Below are 26,554 nucleotides of genomic sequence, written 5' to 3'. Positions count from 1 at the left end.
CTTCATAAAGAAAATAAAATCTGCACAGCTTCTTTATCACCAGTAAAGTTTCTCTGAAGTTCTGATTTAACTGTGGGAGCTTTACTGTGGACACAGTACTTAACTTGTCAGTTTGTTGTGCTGTGGGCTGGCTAAATGTAGGAAGTACTATGCTGAAAATTCCAGTGTTCTGTCTACAAATGTTTCTTATGTAAGTCCCCAACATAATGAAATCAGTATAGCTGTAAAATATTATGAAAAGTGGATATAGTGGCTGTGCATGTTATTAACACAGTATGTTTCACAGCCTACTCAGTCTTCTTGTAATGTGCTGAAACTCAGGAGCAGCTTGATATTCTTTGAGATTAATTGTTCCCTGTGCCGTTCTTAAAATGTTACAAATCAGAGTGGTGAATGGTAGTATGAGCTGCTATAAATACTGAATTTAGTCTGGGATTTGTTTTTTTGTCCCCCTGGAAAAATATGAATTTTGCAAGGTATTCTTTCAATAAATTCTTCTGAGTTTTTGTGTCTCACTGTGTTTAACCCTAGGTGTCTGCTCTCCATGTACCATCTCTGTGCTAGGTAACTCAGGCACAGTTTCATACTAGTCTGAAGTAATTTTGAAGATAAAATGTTAAAACATGTAGATTCTGCCAGCATGAATTGACTGGCACGTCGGTGGTGGCTCAAAGTTCCTGTTCTCCAGGATTTTTAAGACAGTTTATTTTTTAGTTTTGTTTTGTTCCTGGTTGCTTGCTTTTTTTTCCATGCAGACAGTGCAATGACCTTCACTCTGCTGCTTTCTGTTAAATCTCAACCAGTTTATGCAGGTGGAGATGACATACTGTGCTAAGGTGATTTTTTTGATTTAGTGGGTTCTTGAGAGTGCCAAGGGATTTTTTTTCTTCTTTTTTTTTTTTCTCTTTAATGGAATATACTCAGTACAGATTCTTTGGGAGTATTGTGACAAGGTTTCCTTTGATTCTTAGGAGAGACTTGGCATTAACATGAACAAAAAGTTCAACCTCCCACCTGCCAATTGATGGCCTGACAGCATCTCCCCAGTCTATGTACTGAGCACGACAAAATATGGTCTAGAACAGCTCTTTGCATAGGCTGGGTCAGCTGTCCCAGCTGTGTCCCACCCCAGCACCCTGTGCCTCCTCACTGCAGGTGGGGTGAGAAGCTAAAAAATCCTTGGCTTTGGTGTGAGCCCTACTTGGCAACAACTGAAACATCAGTGAGTTATCCGGAGTATTCTCATCCTACAAAACACAGCACCACACCAGCTACTAGGAGAAGAATTAACAGGATCTCAGCCAAAACCAGGACAACTGTTTAATAGTTAATATAATATTACTACAATGCAATAATTACTTTGAGGGACTGCTACAACACAATAATATTTAATACTGTTGAAAAGCAAGGAGCTCTTTCCTGATACACCATCATGAGGAATTTAAGACCTGCACCTTACTACAGCTTAAGGGTGAATGCCCTAAAGATAGCTTGCTCTGCTTTTATTTTGTTGACACTTTTACAGAAATAATCTTTTGTAAAGTCATTATTATTAAAAAAAAAAAGCAATAACATATCAGCTAACTGAAGGAGAAATGGAAATAATTGCTCCATGTGTTAGAAGTTCACAGAGCATCTGAAATTTGATCTCAGGACAACAGTAGGACTGTTTCTTCCTCAATTAGAAGGAAAATACAGGTGGTATATTTGATATCCATTTGCACTGTCCTTGAAACTATCTTTCATGACAGTTAAAACCGTCTGTGACTGCAGCAATCTTTAAGTAAATGTCTTAGTATTGTCCTGCAGTACAGGTGAGAGTTTAAAGCCAAAATTCAGGAAGTGCTTCCTAAAAAAAAAAAAAAAAAGAGAGGAACTTCTGTGGCTGAAAAGTAGGAGTAATATTTAAAGCAGATTCCCTGTGCTGCTGTCTTGCATGTTCTTTATGGTGTGTCTGTTTCCTACTTTTGTGTTGCTGTTTATATCTGTTGGTATTTATCAATCAGTTTAACTGTGCACTGTTTTACATGCAGCATCCTTCAGGCCTTCCTTCCTCCCAATAGTAGATCCCAGTGTGCATTCAGAAACTCACATGAAGCCAAACTTCTTGTATCTTTTTGGAAACTTCATATGCTATGAGGGCATGCTAGTTGTTTGGGAGGCCTTTAAGCATGCAATAACTATTGCTATATTGTGCCTCTTTAAAGTTAGTAATTGTTAATTCCATGTCTTAAATGAAACAACTGTCCAGTTACTGTAAAGAGGTTATTTTTGGATTGATTTATGTGGGGTGGAGTACATAAATGATCTGCAACTAGAACACTGTAATTACATATTGAGAGCTCACCCATCTCTCCAAGGGCACTGTTCAAGCTTAGGCTCTCAGCTGGAGGAGGATTAGGATTCACTCTCTTCCAGCTGGTTCTGGGGAAGAGAAGTCTGTAGTTCTGTCTAAAAAAACCTTGTTGTTGATAACAGATGGCCTCCATCTGTACCCTGTGTAACTCTGGAAACCCAAGTGTTAAAATATTACTTTGAACTTTATTCACTCAATTAGTGAACAGGTGAAGCAGCTTGTAGTAATTGAGCAAATCTAAGGAAATCCTAAATACTGTTGCCATGGACAATGGATGTTATGAACTGATGCATTCAGTGTGGATTGGGGCTGAGTGGCACCAGAGTCATGATAACTTAGAGGCAAAGCTTGTCACTCTGGGAGGACATCAGATGTTACGAGAAGTGCCTGTGTCAATGGGTACTACTGTGGAGGAAGTATTTTTAACAGTGTTCTCTCCATTTTGTGCTCAAGGTGGTAAAGTTTAAAAAGCTGAATAGGATTTGGTCTCAGGGTTGAACTTGTGTGGGTGTCCTGGGTAAACCACAAGTAGCAGCCTTGAATCAGGTAGAGCTCTTTAATGTGCGTGAAACACTCATTGACAGTTCCCTTTGTGTCTTCTCTGATATCATGTTTATGGGGGGGCCCTGCATTCTGTTAAATACTTTTTTCATTTTCTGACTGAAGTATTTTCCATTCTTTTATGGATGCTGCTAATCTTGAAGTAAAGCAGTGTACAGTATTTAAAGACAGAATAATTACCTCTATGCACAAACATTACTTAGGTTTTAACAAAAATCTCGTCCCCAAATTAACTTATTATTATTTCTTATTATTATATATAACTTATTGTTATTTCTAGAAATCAAAGTCAATATTGAAGTTCCTTATTTTTTGTGACCATCTAAGAATTGTGAAATGCAAGGTTTTTTGCAGTGAGAGGAATTGAGATTTCAGCTTGCTCTTGATTCGAGTGGTGTCTTTTTCTTTTGCAGCTGTGGAAGTCTGTGACTTCCTAGAAATAGCTTTTGATCTAAAAGTAGAGTAATATAATCATCTGTCACTCCCAAGACAGCATCCTGTATTATCTCAAAAATTATAAAGTTGGGACAAAGTGTAGGTGAGAGCTTACAGGATATAACTTTGGGTGAAGAAAACTTCAGTAGCTTGAACTCCTGAATCAGTGTCAAGTGAAGGGAGTTTCTTTAAACTGCAGAGAAGGAAATCTGAGCCTCTCTCTCCTCACTGCCCTGAGTTTGCAGTCAGGAAGTCTTGGCATGTGATTCTGATTGTGACTAACAAATCTTGAGTAGTTTTAATCCTCTGATTAGAGAACTTGTTAGTTCTGAGAAGGTTATTTAACAATTGACTGCCTAAGCATTTCCAATTGACATTCTGTGAAGGTTTTACCATGTGCATATCTGATAGTAAGATAATTTCTTTCGTTTCAATGTCAGCCCCAGATACCATTCACATTTTTTTGCATTGATTTCCAGATACCAATAATCACTGCAGAAAATTCAGCCAGTATATACCTCATTAATATCCAAGCTATTGGCCTTTGCACTTGACTGTACTCTTGTAGCAGCATTTTGGATTTTTTCAGAGTTGTATTAGTCCTTCTTCAAACAGCAGCACTTATTTTAAATGTTCTTTAATTTTTCTATTTAAATTACTGTATGTGTTTCTCTTACATTTGTTTTAATGTAGTCTCGTGTTTTAGGCCATCGTTCTGCCATATAAATACATTTCTTCCTTACAAGTGAATTGGAGACAATATCCCTTTACACAGACAAACATATGTGTTTGTGTTATGTTAATAGCTTTTCTTGGGTGTATTAAAATATATTTAGCATTGTTTTCTTGAGTAAGAACAATATTTTAAGGGATTTCTTTTTCTATTCTCAGTTGCTTTATTTTTTTCCTTCACTATACAGTCTCTATTAAGAGTTGTGATTTGGTAACTTCTATAGAAGAAGGGTTAGTTACCAACCATTGCTGCTACAAGTTGATATTATTTAATAGTATTTCCTAAATTCTGCAGTTTTCTCTATATACAGCAAAAAAGCCTGCACGATTTGTAAAATTACTGTGACAATATGAAATTCATTGGTTCTGATTTTATTGAGGCACGGAACTGAAGCAGTTTTCCTCTCCAGCCACTGATCCAAAAGGCATGGAATCCAGGCTTTGTGATGCTGTGCTCACTGAAACATGTTTCCTCACGTTTAAAATAATTTTTTTTCCTGTGGTGTAGGTTGTACTTTCCCTCTGTCTTTTCTGGTTCATCTGCTCTTGCCAGGAGCTACAGCTTTTGAGGAAGAATGGGCAACAGAATTGGGCTGTTTGAAGTGAGGAGTAATGATTTGTCACTTGCTTAAAAACAGACACACAAAAAAGCTTTATCTAGTGTGAATTCTCAGAAGCCATCTACCATTGCTTCTAGGGGGCTCACATTCAGGGGATCTTAAAGAGCAAAGCAAAAAAAAAAAGTTGGTGTGAGTGTTTGTGTTTCTTTTATGCTGATTTAAATTCTATACCCACTCGATTCCAACCACAATAACTACCAGAAGCATATATGTGAAGATGGGACAAAGATAGTTCTGGTATCTAGTGAGCCTCAGATGGTATTAAAACATCTGTGAAGCAAAGTGCTTTAACATTACTGGCAAGTGACCATTGTGACATTGTGGCTGCACACTTGACTGTGAGTTTTGAGGCATTTCCTAACCTCACTTTTCCTAACTTAAGAAGACTACAAAGCAGATGGGTTCGCCAAAAATGAGATTGTAAAGTTACTATGCACCCGTTTTTCCTTAGGCGCTTCTCCCTAGTCGCCTTTAGGAGAGCACACAGTCTGAGAATCTTTAAGGCACATTTGGTTTCTAGAAACCCTTTGTATAGTAACAACATGTGCAGAGAGGCTGGCAGGCTGTAAGACACTGTCAGTCCAATTTGTTCTGGCTCCCTCCCTCACTGAATCTGGTGACATCACACAGATAGATGTGCTTGCAAGCAAAACAGCAGAAGGAGTTGAATGTCTGCCAAAAATTTGCAGTATGAAACTGAGCTGCCTGTTTCCAGTCTTGTTTTCACTAATCTTTCATTGTGTGCTTGCATTTTTCACTTGCCAGGATGTTCTTTGCTGAACAAACACAGCAGCAGAGAAAACTCTCCATACTTAGCATAACAGTCTCACACAGAAGCTTTGGAAGAGTAGCCTGATCTCCACGTTCAAAATTGTTCCAATTTAATTAATTACTCTAAAACATTCTGAATTCTAGTACAGCCTTCCCCCAAACTGTAGATGTTTTGGGTTTTTTTAAAATGTGGCAAAGTGTTTGCTTGCAGCTCGCTGGGGTGGTAAATACAGGAAACATTGAACCTGTGAAGGATGGTCTTTGATCTGGTTCTTCCAAACCTAGACAGTGTTACATGTGGGCATCCAAATTTCAGGCACTGTGGGGATGAACAGAGTATGCTAAAACAGAAAAGAACTACTATCTTAGGCTATTGACTGTCTATAAAACTCTCTTTGATGGAATAAATTGCTCATGCACTTCCTGGAGAGGATATGTGAAATAATTTTATTTTTCCCTGAAAAATTGCATGAGTGTTAGAGCTTTCCTTTCCAAAGGTAGAAGGTACAAGTAATTCCTGAAATCTTGATTCCAGAGAAATGGAAGCACTGATTGACCCTTCATACACAAGGGTTTTTCCCCCAGTAAACCTGATACTGGCTGGAAGCAGCTAGCTGTCTGGCACCTGAGTCCAGTCATGAACAGAAAAAGAACAATTTTCTGCAGGAAGATTTTATTTTAGTTTTTTGTAACAGTGTTAACAGTTGAACATTTTTTGTACTTCGGAGTACTAACTTCTTCAGTTAGTGCTGTATTGAATGTGAGAACCAGTTAAAATCTTTGAGACGTGATGTGTATTACATCATATTTATGTGATATATAAATGTCTGTGCCATTTTGTGTATTACGGTTTTCTCCCTTGAGACACTCAGTGCTCTTACTGTCTGTTTTCCTCACAGCCGGTTGCTGAACCAATTCCAATTTGCAGTTTCTGCCTTGGTACAAAAGAGCAAAATCGGGAGAAGAAACCTGAAGAGCTCATCTCTTGTGCTGACTGTGGCAACAGTGGTAGGTGACCATTCACAGGTTTTATCCCCTTCCCTTGAGACAGAAAAGCTGCTCCACTGCCTGGTGCTGCCCCATGCACAGAGGGAGTGTGCATCTCGTAAGAATCTTGCCATTTAAGATAGAAATACAGCCTAAAATACAGGTATAGTTCTGTTAAATCTTAGGTTAACTTAGCTGCCTCCTCTGTGGAAGCCTGGCTTAAAAACTCATTTGGCTCCTGGAAGTTTTTTGTGTTTTTTTTTTTTTAATGTGGCAATGAAGACCAGTTTCACCATGTTTCTCAGTTCAGTTATGAAGAATTATCTTTGGGGTTTTTTTGTGTGTGGGCCTACTGTTTGCTATCTAGGGCATTGGTTTGTGTTATAAGGGTAAGAATAGAAGCACCTAAAAATAGGAGGATCTGGATAGCCAAAATTCTGCATGGGAATACATCATTGATTAAATAGTCTCTACCTGAGCTATCTATGGCCATTAACAGAAGTATAATGATTTTACCAGTAACATTTTCTCTTTTTTCTCTAGGCCATCCGTCCTGTTTGAAGTTCTCTCCAGAGCTGACCGTGCGAGTGAAAGCCTTGCGATGGCAATGTATTGAATGCAAAACATGCAGTTCCTGTAGAGATCAAGGAAAAAATGCTGTGAGTACAGTGAAGTGTGGATTGAATGAAGTGGATACCAGTTTTGTGGGTGTTATATTCAACTACAAAATAAAATTATATTAGAGGCAAATATCTGCTGCTTTTATTTTAGTCTGGTAGTCTTTCTGAGACCTGTGAAATGCCTTGAATTGTAGTTGAAAATTATGTGCCTGCTCTCTGAAATAGTGGCAGGTTAATGGAGGGCTTGATGCTGATGCACATATAAAAAGAGAGATTCTGTCTTCAACAGGATAACATGCTATTTTGTGACTCCTGTGACCGTGGCTTTCACATGGAATGCTGTGATCCTCCTCTTACCAGGATGCCAAAAGGTGAGGACTTTGTGGTGAAAAGGATAATTTAAGATGGTGTTGGAAGAGATCAGTGGGCAGGCAGTGCTTCCACTTATTTGGTCCTCTTTTAGCTACATTTAGCTCATTTTTGTATGGAATTACCTTTCAGGCATTAGAAACCAAAGGGTCAGAACTTCACATCCAGGTTTTTTCGCTGTTTCCTGTACGTTGCTCTCTGTGAAGGATTTAAAAAAAATAATTCCTGATGTTTGAAGGAATAGAAGTGATCCCTACAGATTAAGATGATCTGCTTTCGTTTGCATGAAGAGCCTTGTACAAAAGAAAGAGATGGTTCCTATGTTTTTGAAGTGATACCCATTTGGACAGTAGAATATTCTGGACAAATGAACTTCTCTTTCCAATCAGACAGCAGATTATCTATGGAAGATTCTTCCTTGGCAGTTAGAAGAAAACTTCTGTATATAAGATAGTTGGAAGACGTATAGTCACAAGCAGATAATGGGATAACTAACCATTTAATTATGGTTTTCTGATGATGTACTGCCAATTAAGGAGACTTTGTTTGTGTTTGGAACTCTTTGGGGGCAGGGCTTGAGTTTAGATTGTTGAAGCATACCCGTAATTCTTCTTACACATATGTGTGATAATCAGTGCCTTTGGTACTGTTCCTCCTCCTTAATCTCAGAGATTCCTACCCAGAATCTCTGTATTTCTCCCTTTTGTCCTTTATAGATGTCTTTTGCATTCAGTGATGGAGACTTTTGTCTTATAGGTATGTGGATATGTCAAATATGTCGACCACGGAAGAAAGGAAGAAAACTTTTACAGAAGAAGGCAGCCCAGATAAAAAGACGCTATGCTAACCCAATAGGACGTCCTAAAAACAGGTTAAAGAATCAAAACACAACGTAAGTCTCTACAAGGAAGAGTAAGATGTGAAATTCTGTAGGACAGGAGGTATTTCTAAAGTCTCTAGTCTACTTTGTGAGAAGTTTTCTTTTACAATTAAGAGCTGTTCATTACAGATTTTCTGAAAAGGGCTGTGAAAGACTAGAAGTAACCTTAGTGCTTCTTTTGGCCAAGATTTTTTACTCTTTGTAGTAATTCACTATTTATTTTTGAACTATTCCTTATAGTCATAGACAAATTTTGCTATTCATGTGATCTCTTTTGCTGGATGGCTTCCATTTCAATAGAATTTTAAAGTTTAGAGTCTTAAAGATTGCAGCTGGTTGGAGAGCAATGGTGTTTTCAGCTAAGGTGACCATCAGTGGTAACTATGGCAAACGACAAGTGTAAATGTTTAATGATTGCATAAATTGAAGCCTTCTGTGCAATTTATTCTGGTTACTGATTTTAAAATCTAGTGTTTTGTTAAATTTGGTGAAAATCTATTTTTTATACTGAAATTAGTTTGACATAATTTTCAGTGTAGAGAAAAATAGTACAACACCTTCCACTGAGATGTTTAAATCCTGGTACACAGACTCTTGATGACTCCCATATTGTTAAATTCTTCAGCTCAGGTTCTGTGTGGTTGATAAATGGGTAGAGAAGATGATAGGCCACCTTACCATATCTTTTGACTATATTTTTCCCTTTCTTATCTTTTAGATCGAAAGGTCCTTTCAGCAAAGTTCGCACCGGTCCTGGTCGGGGTCGGAAGCGTAAAATGGCTCTGTCCAACCAGTCAGCATCATCAGAAGGAGGTTACCTGGAACAGACAGATGTCTTGGACTTCTGCAGAGATGGCAGCAACACCTTGAAGTTTAACAAGAAAACCAAAGGGCTTATAGATGGCCTTACTAAATTCTTCACTCCTTCCCCTGATGGACGAAAAGCTCGAGGAGAAGTGGTCGACTATTCTCAGCAGTATAGGATCAGGAAAAAGGGTACCAGGAAACCTAGCACTTCAGAATGGCCCACAGGTAAAGATTTTTCACCCTGCCAATGTAAGTATCCTGTATACCAAGCAAATGTTCCAAGGCTAGGATGTTGAACTGACTGGAATTGTTAGAGGCTGGAAACTTTGAGCTGAAAGTTTACACTGGAATGAACTTACCTTTGGTACATTGAGGTAGAAGATGAGCTGGAAAAAGGAAATGATCGTAGAGACCTTAGCCTCTCTATATGTGATGGCAAGGTGTTGTGAGGGATTAAATGATTACAGTGAGGTAGAATGCCCATTGGTAAGGAGGCATTTGCAGACAACCTAGGAAATTTGATAAATAATGTCACGTTTGGAAGAAATAACATAGGCAGTGGTTCATAAGAATTAAGAGCAGCAAGGTAGAATTATGAAATGGAAAACAGATAACTAAAACCAGTCTGACAGACCCCAGGAGTTTCCAATCTATGGATGCATGCAAACGTTCCTTAATTTTCTCAGCCACAGAGGAGCCTGTTTGTGGAGCTTAACATCTCCCCTGCTGAAAACTATCCCTTCCTTTTGGAATACAGTTCTGCTTTCCTTGGTTTTTTTTAGCTTTTCTGTGCTTGGACCTTTATTTAATTTCTGTATTCAGAGTTGGATGTTCCATTGTTGGATGGTCCTGAATTGTTCCTAAGCAGGCATTGGGAAATATTCCACAATAAAATACTGTGTTTGCAGCTTTAGAATAGTTACCTGCCTTAACCTGGCTGGTGCTGGAAGAACAGCAATGTGACTTAATGCTTTAGGAGTGAGGTGAAGTGTCTAAAGGGTTTTGTTGGGTTTTTTATTTAGGTTTGTTTGTTTGTTTTTGTTGAAGGGGTATTTCTAAGGTGAGCAATGTAGGTGTCCTGGTTTTGGTTTTAAATAGTTGTGATCCTTGTTTGTGAAAAACAGACTTAGTGGCAAACCATTCATGCCTTCATGGTACTATGAATATCTAGGTGGTGACATTTGGACCAGCTTAAATGTAGAACAGTACTACTTAGATGGTCCCAAATCTAGAAGCTGTTCTTCCTTTGTGATCCCAAATCTGAATAGAAAATCCCATCACAAAACCCTGGCCCGGTGTGTGAATGCAGCCAGGTGCTGTTTGTCACTGCACTAAAAGCAAATACTTTTTTTTGTAAATGTGTGTGAAGACAATTTTCTCTTTCATTTACAGACAATCAGGATGGCTGGGATGGAAAACAAGAAACTGAGGAGCGTTTTTTTGGAGGCCAGGATGTCTTGAATGAAAAAGACATGGAGTTGTTTCGAGATATTCAAGAACAAGCACTGCAGGTAAAGTTAAATTTTCAGTACTCATGGAGTGGTCTCATTTGTTAGTAACTGCAGTCCAGGTGGTTCATATTATAATATTGTAATACTTGGATTTCTGTCTTTCTGTGAGTGACAGTCTTTTGAGATAAAATCTTCATGAGTTGAGAAAGCATTTGTTTTCTTTGAAAGAAGAGCATTTAGTATCCTTGCTTTTCATTGCTATAAAATACACAGTTACTATCAGAGGGATGGGGGAAATAAAGGTTGTAAGTAAATACTGAAATAAAATACTAAATACTAAAATACAATACTAAATACTAAAATAAAATACAGTCTAAAATGCTGTATTTTCTGTTTTTTTCTTCTAATAAATGTGAGGTTTTTCTTGAATTCTTCAGCACTTGTGATGATGAGGAGGTTGTTGCATCCTGAGTGTTGGTTTGGTAGCTGCTCCATTCACAGTTGTCCATCTAGTCTCAGAGCTGGGAAGACACTAATGTGTGATGTTAAACACTTTCATATTCTAGTTTTTAACCTCAGGAGCATTTTATGTTTCTGTTCTTCACTATTGAAATAACAAGTAAGAAAAATACAAGAAGACTCAAAAACGATTGTATTAAACTTCATTTTCTACTAATTTGTATTTAAAACTATGGCATGCAACACTGTGAATGGTAGTGGGGATACATGGTATGATAATGTTTGTTAATTCTTTCTTTTTGTGAATCACATGGTTGCTTGAAATGTGACTGGTGCTGGTTTTTAGTGTCAGAGAGCAGCATCTGCATCTTCCTAATTACCAGTGAGTTCAAGCAGGATGGACTGTCTAGATAAAAATGTTTTAATTTATTTAATCTTAAAAGTCTTTCACTTGGAAATTCATGAAAAAAACCAAGGGTTTTTTTCCCCTTGCATAGAAAGTAGGGGTGACTGGGCCTCCTGATCCACAAGTCCGCTGCCCTTCTGTTATAGAATTTGGCAAATACGAAATCCAGACCTGGTACTCCTCCCCATATCCACAGGAATACTCAAGGTGAGACTCTTCTTTGTTCTTCTTCAGTCTTTATGGCAAAGCTGTACTCCAGCAGGCGTAGAAATCTGGTGGTTCCTACATTTTGGTGTCTGAAATATTTCTCTGCTGTGCTGCACATATAGTTGCTTTGTTTTCTTGCTTAAGAACTTTGCAAATTGTTTAACCTGCATTCTCTTTGACCTTTATTGAGAAAGAGGAATGACTTTTAAGGGCTATAGCTAGAGGAAGAAAATTAAGTGAAACTCTTTTTTCTGCCATTTAATAAGAACATGAGGAATTATTCCAGCTGTACAGACATTCCTGCTGAAACTACAGTATATAAATGGAGTTAAAGCACAAGAATTTTGGGATACTTGCATTCCAGTTGGCAGATGGGTGGGTGGTGATGTGACCCATCACTCAAGGGTATGTACAGACAGCTGGGATGTTGTCTGTGACAATGAGGAGAAGAAGAGAATAGGAACTATTTATCTCATCCATCCTTGGGAAAACTGGGAGGGCTTACTGTTTTTTTTTCCTAGGATTTTAATACCTTTCTTCTGGCATAACTTAATGTAAATGTAATTATGCAAGGCATTAAAGGCATTTTTAATATGCATTTGTTACAGAATAAGTGTCATGACTTTAACTATGGTAATGTGGTTTTGCCCTCATTAGCACACACACAAGGTGAGTGTATATTGGGTTTGTTTTCATCAAGCTCTCTGTCAGCAGCAGTGAGAAAGTTTATACAAAAATCTCTGTCTTCAGTCTCTGTTCTTTCTTTATCTTTGCTTACAGGCTACCGAAGTTGTACCTTTGTGAATTCTGTCTAAAATACATGAAAAGCAGAACTATTCTCCAACAGCATATGAAAAAATGTGGGTGGTTTCATCCTCCAGCCAATGAAATTTACAGAAAAAATAATATATCAGTCTTTGAGGTAAGTTAGAAAATGAAGCTGCTAGCTCTTAGCTATAAATTAGGGTCCTCAACACCAAATCCTGTGATGAATTTTTCATAGTCCTAAACATTTTCCTTCTTGAAACATTGAAACTCCTGAGTTTCCAGAAGTGAAGAACAACAAGCAAGCAGCCAGTAGGAACTGACCTTGTGTATAGATTATTCATCACAGAATAAGACTATAAAAATCTGGGGGTTTTATTTTAACAAAAATTAATTTTAAGCTGTCTCTTAAGCTATTGAGTGTAACAGTGACTTGGTCACAGCCTCTGTTGTGTGGAAATTTTAAGTTCTTTGAGATGCTACCTGTGACAGAGAAGTCTTCTGTCATGTTAGGACATATCAAATGTACAGGGATTCTTGAGTGAAGCTTGTCCTTACATAGCAGCAAATGGAATGACAGAACTTTTCCTCGTGTCTCTAAGGTTGATGGCAATGTCAGCACTATCTACTGCCAGAATTTGTGCTTGTTAGCTAAACTCTTCTTGGATCACAAGACTCTCTATTATGATGTGGAGCCATTTCTTTTCTATGTGCTGACACAGAATGATGTTAAGGGCTGTCACCTTGTTGGCTACTTTTCCAAGGTGAGTATTTGGGTATGAATTGTTTGGTCTGATGAGCAGTGCTGCTTTGGATTCTTTAAATTGTTGTCATTTAGCCTCTTGCATTTTATATAATAAATTATGTAATGCAGGTACAGACAGCTGTTGTAACCAGGTTTTATTTATATTGCATTTGGAGACCACCAGTTAGTAAACCCAAATTTCCTGTAATATTGAATAGCATATACTTTGCTAAGGAACTTGTCCTCCAGCTTAGTGGCTAAAAAACTTTTCAAATTACTTCCTGCTCTTGGTGGAGATTGGCTACTACTGTTTGTGAGATAGAACTGCTTGGTAATTCTGTTTATCTCACCTTTTGTTCTATACATACATTGTTTTCCAAACAAGTTTGGCAACTTTGCAATGATTTGAAGCCTTTTTTTTTTTTTTTTTTTTAGAGGGAACAGGGCCAAGATTTCAGATAGAAGTTTTCTTAAGGTTTTTATCCTTAATTATTTCAATTATTTTAAAGCAGTTTTATTTGAAGCTTTTTCTTTAGTGTTCAGAACAGCAGATATGAGACTAGATTTTGGTATGTTATGCTTGTAACATTTAAGGGATCACTGGAATATTGCAGTCTTTTGCAATGACTTTTCTGTTTTTCTTATCTGAAATGATGGTAGAGCTTTAATTTTATCTCTTCAAAGTCTTTCCTTGGCTGTATCATTCCTAAAAAATTTTGGCTTCCTATCTTAGTTTTTGATATAGAGCTACTTAGTCACTCTTACAGAGGAACTTACACTATTTCTTACTGATCTGTTATTTCAATATGATGCTTTTTTTTTCCAACAGGAAAAACACTGCCAACAGAAGTACAATGTTTCCTGTATAATGATTCTTCCACAATACCAGCGTAAGGGCTATGGCAGGTTCCTAATTGACTTCAGTAAGGAACTTTTTCTTTACATTTTTCAATCTGTCTTTTCATATTTTAAAGGACTTAACGGTAGAAGCAGGTATTTTTCAAAAGAAAACACATCTCAGGACAAAGGCTTTAAAGCTCACAAAATTATCTGAACTTCACCATTTACTCTTTTTGTTGAAACTACGGCTCTAAAGACAAATTGATCATTTTCCCCTTAATTCCAGTGTTTTCTGTGTAAGCAGCTTAAGGTAAAACTAAAGGCAAGTATAGTGATTTTTTAATCACAGAAGCTTGTCTTGTGCATGTAGTTCCTTGTACAGAAAGCCAGCTGTAAGACTGCATGGTCTGTGGAAATCTTCAGCAGCTTGATTAGGTGAATAAATGTCTTAAGCAAAACTGTCTTGCATTTTAATTTCATTTTGAGAGCAATAAAACCGGACATACTTAAGCTCTGAATACTCAAATAATTCTGATATTTGTGTGTATCTCTGTAATTTCATGGGAAACTTCCTTGTAACTGTACATTGTTTGTTGTTTATTAATACAGCTCTCCCTGTGGACATACAAATTTTAGAGTTCAGAGGAAAACTCTACTGGTAGAATTATATTAGAATGATGTCTTTTTTAGATAAGTTTTTGTTCTCCTGAAATTACTGGTGAAGCAAAAGAATTCGAGGATGTATCTTGAGAAATGAACAAATGCAGGTTATGGTGGAGCAGCAGTGAAAAGGCACATTTGTCATCTTTAATCCATCTCCCTTTGTCACACTGGGTAGAATATAAACCTTGGCCTTTATTGAACCTGTGCAATGTATCAAAAGTCTTAAATTAATGAAATCTCTGCAAATAGAGCTTGGTACTCTCCAGTATGGTCCTGAAGTTTGACAGTAGAGAATTTTCAAGAAAATTATTAGTTGTATTAGTTTTAAGAGTGTGTTTTTCCTCTGTCATTTCCAAAATTGCTATTGCAGTTGTGCTTCAGGCTTGGTGTAATTTCTGGGTAGACACCTGCTGCCATCTCGTGGCATTACCTATAGTCAGAGTTCAGGAATGTCTTACTCCATCACTGAATAACAGGAGTTTAAACAACAAATAAAAAATGGGCCCAACAACTCAAAGTATCCTTCAGAGTTGTCACCTACATCTTGTAGGCAGCACTAAGCTATTTTTTGAGGCCTTTGTAGAAGTAAGGGTAGAAACAGAAGCTAATATTTTGAATTTTTTTTTTTTTCTTCTGTGTCTTTTAGGTTATTTGCTTTCAAAGCGTGAAGGTCAAGCAGGATCACCAGAGAAGCCCCTGTCAGACCTGGGGCGCCTGTCCTACATGGCTTATTGGAAAAGTGTAATATTGGAGTGCCTTTATCATCAACGTGACAAGCAATTAAGCATCAAGAAATTGAGTAAGCTGACTGGAATCTGCCCTCAAGATATCACTTCCACTCTGCATCACCTACGAATGCTTGACTTCCGTAGTGATCAGTGAGTACAGGAGTCCCATTGTAATCCCAAATGCCTTCAGATGTATTTCCTTGAAATTTAATGGTGTTTGAAGACAAGTCACATCTAATAAACTTGATTTTGCTAAAGATTTCAGTGTCCAAATACTATGGTACTCATGTGCAATGCAAGAATCATTCCGTGCCAAAGCTGGTTCAGATGTCCAGCTGTGTAGCACTGCAGATGTGGAATTTTGAGTGATTTGCTGCTGTGAGAGAGAGCAAGTTGGTTTCTTGGTCATGTTTTCTTGGTATCCCTCAGCCAAATCAGTCTAATACACTCACAAAGAACAGCAACTTCCCTTCTCTAGAGGCAGATCTGCTCCTTATTTTCAGTCAGTGAGCAGACAGTTGGTTCCCTCCTTTTCCCTATGTCTCAAAAATGCCATAAACTGTGTGGATTGACATGGAATGTTTGAAGAGTGGGACAGATCACTGGGAGAGATGAAGTGTGTTGGTATAGAATAGAGGTAGCCTGCTTGCTCAGCTGACAGGTCAGGTGGAGTACTGGGAATTAGTCTTGTTTCAGACCATAGCAGTTTGGTGAGTGAGGTTGTATTCTTTTGTGTTGAAACTTATTTGGAAGACTTGAGGATATTTTATGTTCTCATCTCCCAGTATACCTTTAACTCGTGATATTTCTCTCAGACTCTTAAAATGCACTATGGTAGTGGGACTGCAACTTTTCTTGAGGAGTCCTTTTATTTCTCTTCAGTAGCTTTCACCTTATATTGCCCATTCCCCAAATGATATACCCCCTGCCCATAATAAAAATGATACTCTGCAGCTGAATGTTACCCATGGAAGGATAATGACTTCACCATTAACAAGAAGTGGGAAGAATTTTAACATTCCCTCAGTTGTGAGATGATACTCAAATAGTACTATTTGAATGAGTTTCTGTTCTCTCTGAAGTTACTTCTGGCAGCTATGATTGAGAGAAATATATTTTCTGTAATATATCTGTTTCACGTGGTAATATGTACGGTATGTCACCTGTTATTGATCAGAGTATTATTATTGCTGTTCAGATTTGTGATCGTTCGTCGTGAGAAGCTCATCCAGGAGCACATGGCAAAGCTTAGAACGAACGTCCGACCCATCGATGTGGATGCAGAATGTCTGCGTTGGACGCCGGTTATAGTTTCCAACTCAGTTGTCTCTGAAGATGAAGAAGAGGAAACAGAGGATGGGGAAAATGAAGAGCAACAAAAGCAGAAAGAAAAGGATCCAGAGACCAGTGTAAGAGTGAATCTCTTATTTCTGTGTGGCATGTAGTTTAAGCTTTTGGAGGCAGCGCTAACAAAATTTCAAACGTGAAGCTTGTGCATTTGTCGTAATCATAAAAAGCAATGCAGTCATGGTCAGTTTATGTATCTTTGCAGTTTCAGATTAGAAAATAAAACTCGAGAAAGTATCAAGGCATAGTCTAGAGAGCAATCCTTGAAGGGGTTGCACTCTTGCATCAGGTGGAGAGCACTGAGTAGAATACTAAGAGGCAAATTATCTGCTGTTACTGTATTTACATTAAACTAATGGTGCATTTTAATGGAAAAGTAGCTTCAAGTTTTTTTCATACTTTTTTCTTGAAAATTTGCATAAATACTGTGTTTGAATGTAGCAAGGTGAAGTCAGCATTCTGGCACACCACTGAAGTGGCTTGTTGGGAAGCTAAGTGAGGTAAATTATCACCTCTGAGGAAAGGAATAGCAATTAGCACTACATTAATCTCTTAAAGGTCAAATCTTTTTTTAATCCTGGGGTTTTAAAAGTCAGTTTTGTTAAACTTTTCTGGCTTTTTCCTCAAACACTTTTGTGGAATCAAATTCAGGGTAGACGTTTATGCCGAAATCAGAAGTGTGAAATCTATTTGTTTTTATTTAAATCAGATGGTAAAATCTGTGTCATGGGAGAAGAAAGAGCAAGAGCCTTACTCACCAACAGAGAGTGAAAAAAAGCCAGACATCGTCGCTCCGGCCAATTCTGCACGACCAAACAAGCACATTTTTTCCCTGGATAGTCTTCCTGCAAACAGTCAGCCGTCACGAAGAGGCCGATGGAACCGCAAGAGCAAAAAAGTTCATGAGCCCTTTTGTGAGAAGGAGCCAGCATTGCCCATCGAGGAGAAAACAGCAGTTCCCAGTGGACGGTGCAGTGAATGTGAGGAAAAGTCAACAGCCTCACGAGGCCGGTGCAGTGACTGTGAGGAGAAGTCAGTGGCCTTGCAAGGAAGATGTGGTGAATGTGAGGAGAAATCTCCAGCCTCCAGAGGCCGGTATGCTGAAGATGATGAAAAATCTGCAGCTTCCCAGGGACAGTATGGCAAAGGTGAAAAATCTGCAGTTCCCCATCGGCAGCACAGTGAAGCTGTGGAAAGGTGGAGGGGCCAGTTGAAAAAGAACACAGAGCCACTGAAGTGTAGATTCCCAGAGGACTGCGACAGATTGCCCCGGCGCTACAGTGATAGTGACAGGGGACTTCTGAGGTGTTTTAGTGAGAGCAGTGAGGAGGAAGATGATGAGCCTGTGAGTCCTCGATCAAGCTCTCCACCTGTTCTCACCAAGCCAACATTGAAACGAAAGGTGTGTGCCTTGGTTCTTGTTTTTTTGACTGTTATCCAGTCAGTTTTGTCTGGGTGTTAGGACTTTGTGAAGGATGGTGCAGTTCACAAGGTCTGTATTAAGTGTACATGGAGCACACGTTCAGTGTTCCAGGGTACTTCCTGCTGACTTTTTCTACTGTTGGTTTTTGGTGAATCAGAGGTAGGAGTTGGAGGGTTTTTTGAGTCCAGCTTCAATCTTGTGCTTTTGATTTTTTTTTTTCTCTAACTTAGTTATTGCAATTTTTCTCAGTCATGCAGAATAGAAACAGATAAAGTCCTGCTTACGAAAGAAGCTTGCAAAACACAAATGCTCTGTAAACAACTGAAATCAGAGTGTAAAGTCTTTGAAATTATTTACCATGGAGATGTGAATTTTATCAGTGTGTTTAAGCAAATGCTTTCTTCACTAAGAAGTTCTCTACTGTATCATTTTTGCACCTTATTCTGAGGTACTCACATCTGTTTTGTAGTGTGTTTGAAGTTCCAGCTGTTATGGATGGGCTCTTAACTTCAGCTGTTTAAATTCTAACTAGTGGCAGGTGCCAGACAGTATTTCTAGTGAATTCTGGATTCTGGAAGGGAGCTCTCTGCTGTTCATGTTTTGTATTTATCTAGTGTTTCATTTCTACAGCACATGGTAAAATATCTTCTCTTTCCCCACCTTCCCCTTTCAGAAACCAATTCTCCATCGGAAGAGGCGGGTCCGCAAGCGTAAGCACCACAACAGCAGCGTTGTCACTGAAACAATCTCAGAAACCACAGAAGTGCTGGATGAACCATTTGAGGACTCAGACTCTGAACGACCAATGCCTCAGTTAGAACCCACATTTGAGATTGAGGAGGAGGAAGAGGAGGAGGAGGAGGATGAAGAGGAGGAGAGTGAGCTTTCATCCAGTGGATACTTTCAGCACTTAGCCCAGCCAGACACACTCAGGCACAGACCCTCTTCTAAGAGGAAGTCCAGAGATGAAGAGGAGTCTGATGACAATAATGGTATGTATGGTGGTACACTAGTGAAAGTTTGATAGATTGTGTTGGGTGATAACAGCTCGTGACAAAACCAGCTGCTTTCTTTGGCTTGTAACTTCCAGCTGAAATGTAGGTTAGGCATAAATTAGCAGTCAAACTAGCCTCAGACATTCCCTAGTTTTATGAAAACATGGTGCATACATTTAACTTTCTTATTGGCAATGACCTGATCCCAGGCTATCCTTTTGATTCAGCTTTGCTAATGGAATTATTATCTGTGATTGTGGAAAAACTATGCAGCAGAGTCGCTTACAGAAATAAAACGGAAATGAACTGGCAAGCCCCCAATTTTCCATAACAAAGGGAAATATTAAATTGCCTCTTCTGACATCCTCTTCTTCATCACATTGCATGTTCACCCTCTCAGCTTCTCATATCTCCTTAAAGTCCTCTGAACCTTCAGTTCATAAAATAAAATAATTTGGTTGTGACTGGTTGCTTAGAGTCCACTGACAATTCTGAAGTCACATCTGTCATTCTAATAAATTTCTAAGCTAATATTGAAGTTGATAAACATGTTAGGCATGCTTGGGAAGGCTTCCGTGAATGCTTAGGTCAAACAAAAATGTTTGAACAGTGTCTTTCAATTTGTATTTTCAGGTAACCCACCCTTGAAACCGTTATCTGTGCTGAGGAATAGTGAAGCAAAAGATTCTTCACTTGAGCCAGATACTTCCACACCTGTGAAAAAGAAGAAGGGATGGCCAAAAGGGAAAAGCCGAAAACCAGTCCACTGGAAGAAAAGGCCTGGTAGAAAACCAGGTTTTAAACTGAACCGGGAAGAGGTGCCACTGTCAGCTCAGGATGAAATAGTTGATGAAGTGGTAGCTAATTCAAAAGCAGGGCGTAAGGCCAAAATTTCAGATAAAGAAGAATGTGTTGAGCAGAAGGACCTGCCTCTCACTGAGGAAAGGAAAGAGGAAGATGTGAATATGGAAGCAGAAGAGGTAGGAGAGGGAGAAGAGGAAGACATAGCCAGCAGTGAAGTAAGAGCAGTTTCTCCTGTGGACAGCAACAGCAGTCCAGTGCCAGAAGTAAAAGAACCTGAGATAGAAGAGGAAGTAGAGGAGAAGCCACGGATTTTAGAAGAGCAGAGGCAATCAGAAGAAGAGCAGCAAGAATTAGATGAACCTGAACATGACCATGAGGAAGAAGAGGAAGTTGCAGTAGTGACAAATCAAAACGAAGATCATGATGCTGATGATGAAGATGATGGTCATCCAGAGTCTTTGAAGAAAAAAGAATTGGAGGAACAGCCTGTTAAAGAAGGGGTGAAGGAGGAGCCTCAGGTGCAAGAATGTTTTTTAGAAACAAGCATCCCAAGCAGTAGAGAAGATGCAAAAGAAAAAGATGAAGCAGAGGCAGATTCTGAGGAAGAGCAGGCTTCCAATGAGACATCAGTGGGCTCAGAGCATGTCCCTGGGTCTGAAGATGATCACGAAGAAGAGCAGAGTAATAAAGAGGGGTTAATTGAATTAAAGGAAGAGGAGGAGATTCCTCATAGTGAACTAGATCTTGAAACTGTTCAAGCAGTCCAGTCCTTGACACAGGAGGAAAGCAATGAGCATGATGTAGCTTACCAGGACTGTGAAGAAACTCTTGCAGCTTGTCAGACTTTGCAGAGTTATACCCAGACTGAGGAGGATCCTCAGATATCAATGGTTGAAGATTGCCAGGCCTCAGAACACAACAGTCCAATATCCTCTGTTCAGTCCCACCCCAGCCAGTCTGTGCGTTCTGTCAGCAGCCCAAACGTGCCTGCTCTGGAGAGCAGCTACACACAGATCAGTCCTGAGCAGGGATCCCTGTCCGCACCCTCTATGCAGAACATGGAGACCAGCCCCATGATGGATGTGCCTTCAGTATCGGACCACTCCCAGCAGGTGGTGGATAGTGGCTTCAGTGACCTTGGCAGCATTGAGAGCACTACAGAGAATTATGAAAACCCCAGCAGCTATGACTCCACTATGGGAGGCAGCATTTGTGGAAATAACTCTTCCCAGAGCAGCTGTTCGTACGGAGGACTGTCTTCTTCTAGCAGCCTCACTCAGAACAGTTGTGTTGTCACTCAGCAAATGGCAAACATTGGCAGCAGCTGCAGCATGATGCAGCAAAACAGTGTCCAGCCTGCAGCAAACTGTAATATCAAGTCACCTCAGAGCTGTGTAGTAGAAAGGCCCCCAAGTAACCAGCAACCAACAACACAGCCACAACAGCAGCAGCCTCAGTCCCAGCAGCCACAGCCCCCACCTCCGCCCCAGCAGCAACCTCCGTTATCTCAGTGTAGCATGAACAACAGCTTCACCCCAGCACCTATGATCATGGAAATACCTGAATCAGGCAGCACTGGTAACATAAGTATCTATGAGAGGATTCCAGGGGATTTTGGTGCTGGGAGCTATTCACAACCATCAGCCACATTCAGTTTAGCCAAGTTGCAGCAGCTGACGAACACCATTATGGACCCTCATGCCATGCCTTATAGCCATTCTCCTGCTGTGACTTCCTATGCAACCAGCGTTTCTCTCTCCAACACAGGGCTGGCTCAGCTGGCTCCTTCTCACCCCCTGGCCGGCACCCCACAAGCACAAGCCACCATGACACCCCCACCAAACCTGGCCTCCACCACCATGAACCTCACATCCCCTCTGCTTCAGTGCAACATGTCCGCCACCAACATCGGCATTCCCCACACGCAGAGGCTGCAGGGGCAGATGCCGGTCAAGGGGCACATCTCCATCCGCTCCAAGTCTGCCCCCCTGCCCTCTGCCAGCGCACACCAGCAGCAGCTGTACGGCCGCAGCCCCCCAGCCGTGGCCATGCAGGCTGGGCCTCGGACCTTGGCCGTGCAGCGGGGCATGAACATGGGCGTGAACCTGATGCCGACCGCGCCCTACAACGTCAACTCCATGAATATGAACCTGAACGCCATGAACAGCTACAGGATGACGCAGCCCATGATGAACAGCAGTTACCATAGCAATCCTGCCTACATGAATCAGACAGCACAGTATCCTATGCAGATGCAGATGGGAATGATGGGGAGCCAGGCCTATACCCAGCAGCCTATGCAGCCAAATCCTCATGGAAACATGATGTACACTGGCCCCTCCCATCACAGCTACATGAACGCTGCTGGGGTGCCCAAGCAGTCTCTTAATGGACCATACATGAGAAGATGAGCAAGATCGACTTGCATCCTAAAAACTGAAATAAATATAAATAAAGGAACCTTTTATACTGACAAACCAGAGAAAATGGACCTTTTTCCAGTTAAAATATTGCTGTAGATTTAGAGGGATTTTCTTTGGTTTATTTTATTTTTTAGGAAGCCTGGTCTTTATTTTTTTGATTTTTGTTTGTTTGTTTGTTTTTCTTTTCTTCACAATCGTCAAACATTTTACAGCTAAAATCACTTACAGATGTTTTTTAGAGGGGAAACATGCACAAAATCTTCTCATAATTTAAAAAGAGCCTTACTTTGCTGACAAAGTGGACAGACTATGTGTAACGTGAAATCATCTTCCTAAATTTTTTTTCAATATATGTCCTTTTCCCTCCCCTGTGCCCCTCTGTATGCAGTTTCTAGTGCTGCAGCCATGTAAAATGTTTGACATCTCAAAGAATAACAACCCTTCCCTCTAAACCCCACCTAACATTTCCTACTTCTAGCAGGAGGCACTTATTGGGAGATTTGGAAGGGGACACAGAGGATAAAGGAAAATCTTTATTTCTGGAAGTCAGGAAAAAGCTTTAATTTTCCTTGACTCCCTCACCCTCAGTAAAATTTGGAGTTAAGTGTAAACAATAAACCATTCACATTGGTGTTTTTGTAGATGAGTTAATTGAAATTGTATGTTTTATGCTGAAAATATAATGTAACTTTAAAATGATCCCATTCACCACCCGGACGTGCACGTGAACACACGTGTGCATGCATGCACACATGTTCTGTCACTGAACTGCTGGAAGCATCTCAAGAGAGAACTTGTTCTGTATCCCTTCTGCAGTGGTGAAGAGGACAGGGTGGGTAATGGTCTGTTAGGACAAGAAAATGCTTACAGGCTCTCCTGGTGACCAGCCACAGCTCTGAGATCCCAGACTGCTTTAGTACATGTTGGAAATGCTGAGGGGTTTGGTTCTGAGCCCTTTGAGTCAGGCTGAGCTCAGAAGCAGCTGTTTCCAGTTCAATCTCTTGGCTTGGGAAATGCTGGAAGAAAAAGTGTGCATTTGGTGACTGGGCTGAGAAGCCTGAGGTGTCCTTGTCGCTCTTCCATTCCTGGGCTGGGGTAGGAAGTCGCTGAACGTGCCGCTTTCTGGGGGTCAGTGATGTTTTTCCTGATTCTCTTACTGTGTTTGATATCCATTTTGTAGAAACAGCCACACATTTGATCCAGTGTGGGGAAAAGAAGGGAATCGGCCTCTTTTTTCAGCAGTGAAACCGTCCCGACACCGTAGCAGGATCTAGGCGGCAGGATTTTGCTGTTTATTGCTGCAAAATCCACTTTGCGTTAATTTTGGCTACACTGCTGGCATGTCACCCAATACAAAAAGGGACAACCCTTTAATGTAAAGTTCTTTTTTTTATTGTATGTGAAGTAGAAATGCAGACACATTAATAAGACTAATTCCTGTTGTTTTTAAACCAAAAGAATCTAAAAGTTGGGGTTTCTTCAGATGCACTAAAACGGACTTTTCCTCCAGTAACTGCTAACCATAAAAGGCAGAATTCAAAGGACTTCCACTTTTTATTTCTGTTTAGTTTTGAGCATGTACAAGGCTGTGTAGGACCCCATTTCTCTGTATATACTATTCCAGTTCCAAATAACCCGTGTAGAAAGCGCACTGTGCTGCCCTCTCTTCTTAGATCTTCAGCTGTGTCGCTGCTTCCTGGGGGTGGGGGTGGGTCTGAGACAGGAGGAGAAGCTGTTGAAACGAGGGCCATGAATTTAGTTTGTTTGCCTTTATGTTTTGGTTTGGTTTTGTATGGGTTTTTTTATCAATTGGGCAGCTCCCTTTTCCACAAACCTTTGTGACTGTAGAACTATTGTAGAAAAAAAAAAAAAAAGTTCTTTTCTATATATAAAAAGAAATTATCCAACGCAGTAATATTGGTACCTACCATTTTTTCACTTCTGTTTAAAAAAAAAAATGTATTTTTAGCAAGATAACTTGGGTAATCTTCTAAAAGAAATTAAAAAAAACTCACTGTTAGTGACTTCGATGCCTTTTAAAAATAAGAGCTTTTTCATTTCATTCCATCTTTAAAATTTTTTATCTTTGTTGTAGAATATTAAAAACTATTTTAAGAAAGATAAAATTCTCTTTAAAGAGATCTCTAGAGTGTGTGAATAGGAGCTCCAGATGCCTCTAAAAGCCGCATGTACAAATGAAGCTGAGTCTATTCCTGTCTGTTTATATTTGCTTTTCCTGTTTTGTAACCTCTTTGTACTTTGTTCATGGTGACTTGTAAGCTAAGGGGAAGGGGGTGCCTAGATGCCTTTGTAATTCTCCATGTCATACGCTCCTGGCTGGATGGTCTCCCTTCCTCTCCTTGTATGTAATATCACTTTTTTTTCCCCTTTCTAGCAAGTACTTTCAAAAGAACTCTGTACATTTTAACATAAAAAAAATAAATTATGTTGAGCCATTTTGGATGTCAGTTGTGCGTGTAAATTTTTTTTCTTCCATTGGAGTGGTGAATGCTGCCCCTGGTTCTTGGTCCTGGGTGTATGATTCCCTGTGGGCCTTTCCACTGAAAGAGAATTCACTTATGAGATCTCGGGATCATGTTAATTTTTAATCTAGAATTTCCAATTAGAGAAAAAGAAGAACAAACTTGAAGCTTTTCCAGAAATCACCACCTTCAAATTCCTCTCTGCCAAGGCTGACCAAAACCAAGTGCGGTCCTGGTTTTTATCAGCTTCAATTTGTAATTTTGACTTGAGTCCTTTAAAACTGGCAATGTGTTTGAAGTTTCCTCCATCCCCTTCAGCTGCTCTTTCATCTGCAATGAGAACCTTGAATAGGAGGAGGAGACATTTTACCCAGCAAGGTTTGCCCTGCAGCTTTAAGGCACAGTTGGATCACTGGGATGCGAATTCTTCACAAGCACAGAGCTCTGACAACGCTAGAGGGAAGCACAGTTCCAGCGTGGGTGTGATCAATGCTTGAATTTCCCCATGACAAGCATGATAATCCTCAGCAAAGAGCCACTGCCTCGGCCTCCTGTGGCCCAGGGGCTGGCCCGAGCCACGTAAAGACTCAGCGGCCACCAGAACCTTCCAAAGGCTTTTCCACAGAGCTGCTCTCGCAAGGTTGTCTTCAAGAAAATTATTTGATCAAATAATGCTTTTTATACACATATAAAATGTTTTTATAAATATTTTATATGTGTATAAACAGCATTATTTGATCAAATAGGCTGAATTGTTAACTGCTTGTCAATTAAAAAATAACAACAAAATACCCAGCCTCAGTTGGTGTGGGCTAACTTGATGACAACAACACTTGCTTGGAGCCGTGAGCAAGGTGACCTCTTTTTTAGAATCTTGACCAACAAACTATTAAATCCTACCATTAGAGATTGGTTTGGGTTTGGTTTGGGTTGGGTTTGGTTTGGTTTGGTTTGGGTTGGGTTGGGTTGGGTTGGGTTGGGTTGGGTTTGGTTTGGTTTGGGTTTGGTTTGGTTTGGTTTGGGTTTGGTTTGGTTTGGTTTGGTTTGGTTGGGTTTGGGTTTGGGTTTGGGTTTGGGTTTGGGTTTGGTTTGGGTTTGGTTTGGTTTGGTTTGGTTTGGTTTGGTTTGGTTTGGTTTGGTTTGGTTTGGTTTGGGAGAATTGCCAAGCCAAAGCAGGTTTGAAATGTGGCTGTTTTGAAGAGCATCAACCTCTGGTAGCACAGAGCAGGGTGTGAACAGTTTCTCCTGCAGGTTCTGCAGGTATCACCCTGTGGACATGGGGAGATTTGCTCAGTTCAACACTCTCAGGTTTGCTCTGCTTGATAGATGAACCAAAGTCTCTGCTTCCAGCTCTCAATATGCAGGGAAGAGTTTGAATGCAACTACAGCAACAAACTGCTGCCTGAGAGACTGGAGTTGTGGCTCTTGAAAGAAACTGAAAGGAGAATGATCTGAAAGGGTTACAGCGTTCTGAAAGCTCATCAGCAAGATAATTCAGAAAAAGCTAAAAAGAACTGAACCATCTTAATTAGCTCAGGGGAAGAGCTCCTTGCTGAGATCCAATCTCTGCAAGATCTCTGCAAGTAACAGAGGAATGCAGATTGACAGAGGCAGACCAGGTTTACAGCAGCTGAGGTGAGGCCTGCAGCATCTTTTATCAGCGCAGCTCGTCAGCCA

At 39.9% G+C, this 26,554-nt stretch overlaps 1 protein-coding gene across 1 annotated transcript in view; it reads left to right on the top strand.

The window, feature by feature from the left end:
* Nucleotides 1-24,851, top strand: part of KAT6A (lysine acetyltransferase 6A) — a 28,845-nt gene extending 3,994 nt beyond the window's left edge. The window contains exons 4-18 of the mRNA XM_030964175.1: nucleotides 6,375-6,483; nucleotides 7,006-7,121; nucleotides 7,372-7,453; nucleotides 8,208-8,343; nucleotides 9,050-9,363; nucleotides 10,531-10,649; nucleotides 11,546-11,661; nucleotides 12,442-12,583; nucleotides 13,029-13,190; nucleotides 14,001-14,094; nucleotides 15,321-15,552; nucleotides 16,601-16,811; nucleotides 17,459-18,151; nucleotides 18,846-19,164; nucleotides 19,801-24,851. Coding sequence (XP_030820035.1) covers nucleotides 6,375-6,483; nucleotides 7,006-7,121; nucleotides 7,372-7,453; nucleotides 8,208-8,343; nucleotides 9,050-9,363; nucleotides 10,531-10,649; nucleotides 11,546-11,661; nucleotides 12,442-12,583; nucleotides 13,029-13,190; nucleotides 14,001-14,094; nucleotides 15,321-15,552; nucleotides 16,601-16,811; nucleotides 17,459-18,151; nucleotides 18,846-19,164; nucleotides 19,801-22,382 — 5,427 coding nt within the window. The 3' untranslated portion in view covers nucleotides 22,383-24,851. The remainder of the gene's footprint in view (nucleotides 1-6,374; nucleotides 6,484-7,005; nucleotides 7,122-7,371; nucleotides 7,454-8,207; nucleotides 8,344-9,049; nucleotides 9,364-10,530; nucleotides 10,650-11,545; nucleotides 11,662-12,441; nucleotides 12,584-13,028; nucleotides 13,191-14,000; nucleotides 14,095-15,320; nucleotides 15,553-16,600; nucleotides 16,812-17,458; nucleotides 18,152-18,845; nucleotides 19,165-19,800) is intronic.
* The last annotated feature ends 1,703 nt before the right edge of the window (nucleotides 24,852-26,554 follow it).

The sequence above is a fragment of the Camarhynchus parvulus genome, chromosome 22 (assembly GCF_901933205.1).
Source record: "Camarhynchus parvulus chromosome 22, STF_HiC, whole genome shotgun sequence".
In the NCBI taxonomy this organism is placed as follows: Eukaryota; Metazoa; Chordata; class Aves; order Passeriformes; family Thraupidae; genus Camarhynchus; species Camarhynchus parvulus.
The sequence above is the reverse complement of the archived record's forward strand: the minus strand, read 5'-3'. Positions and strand labels throughout refer to the sequence as shown.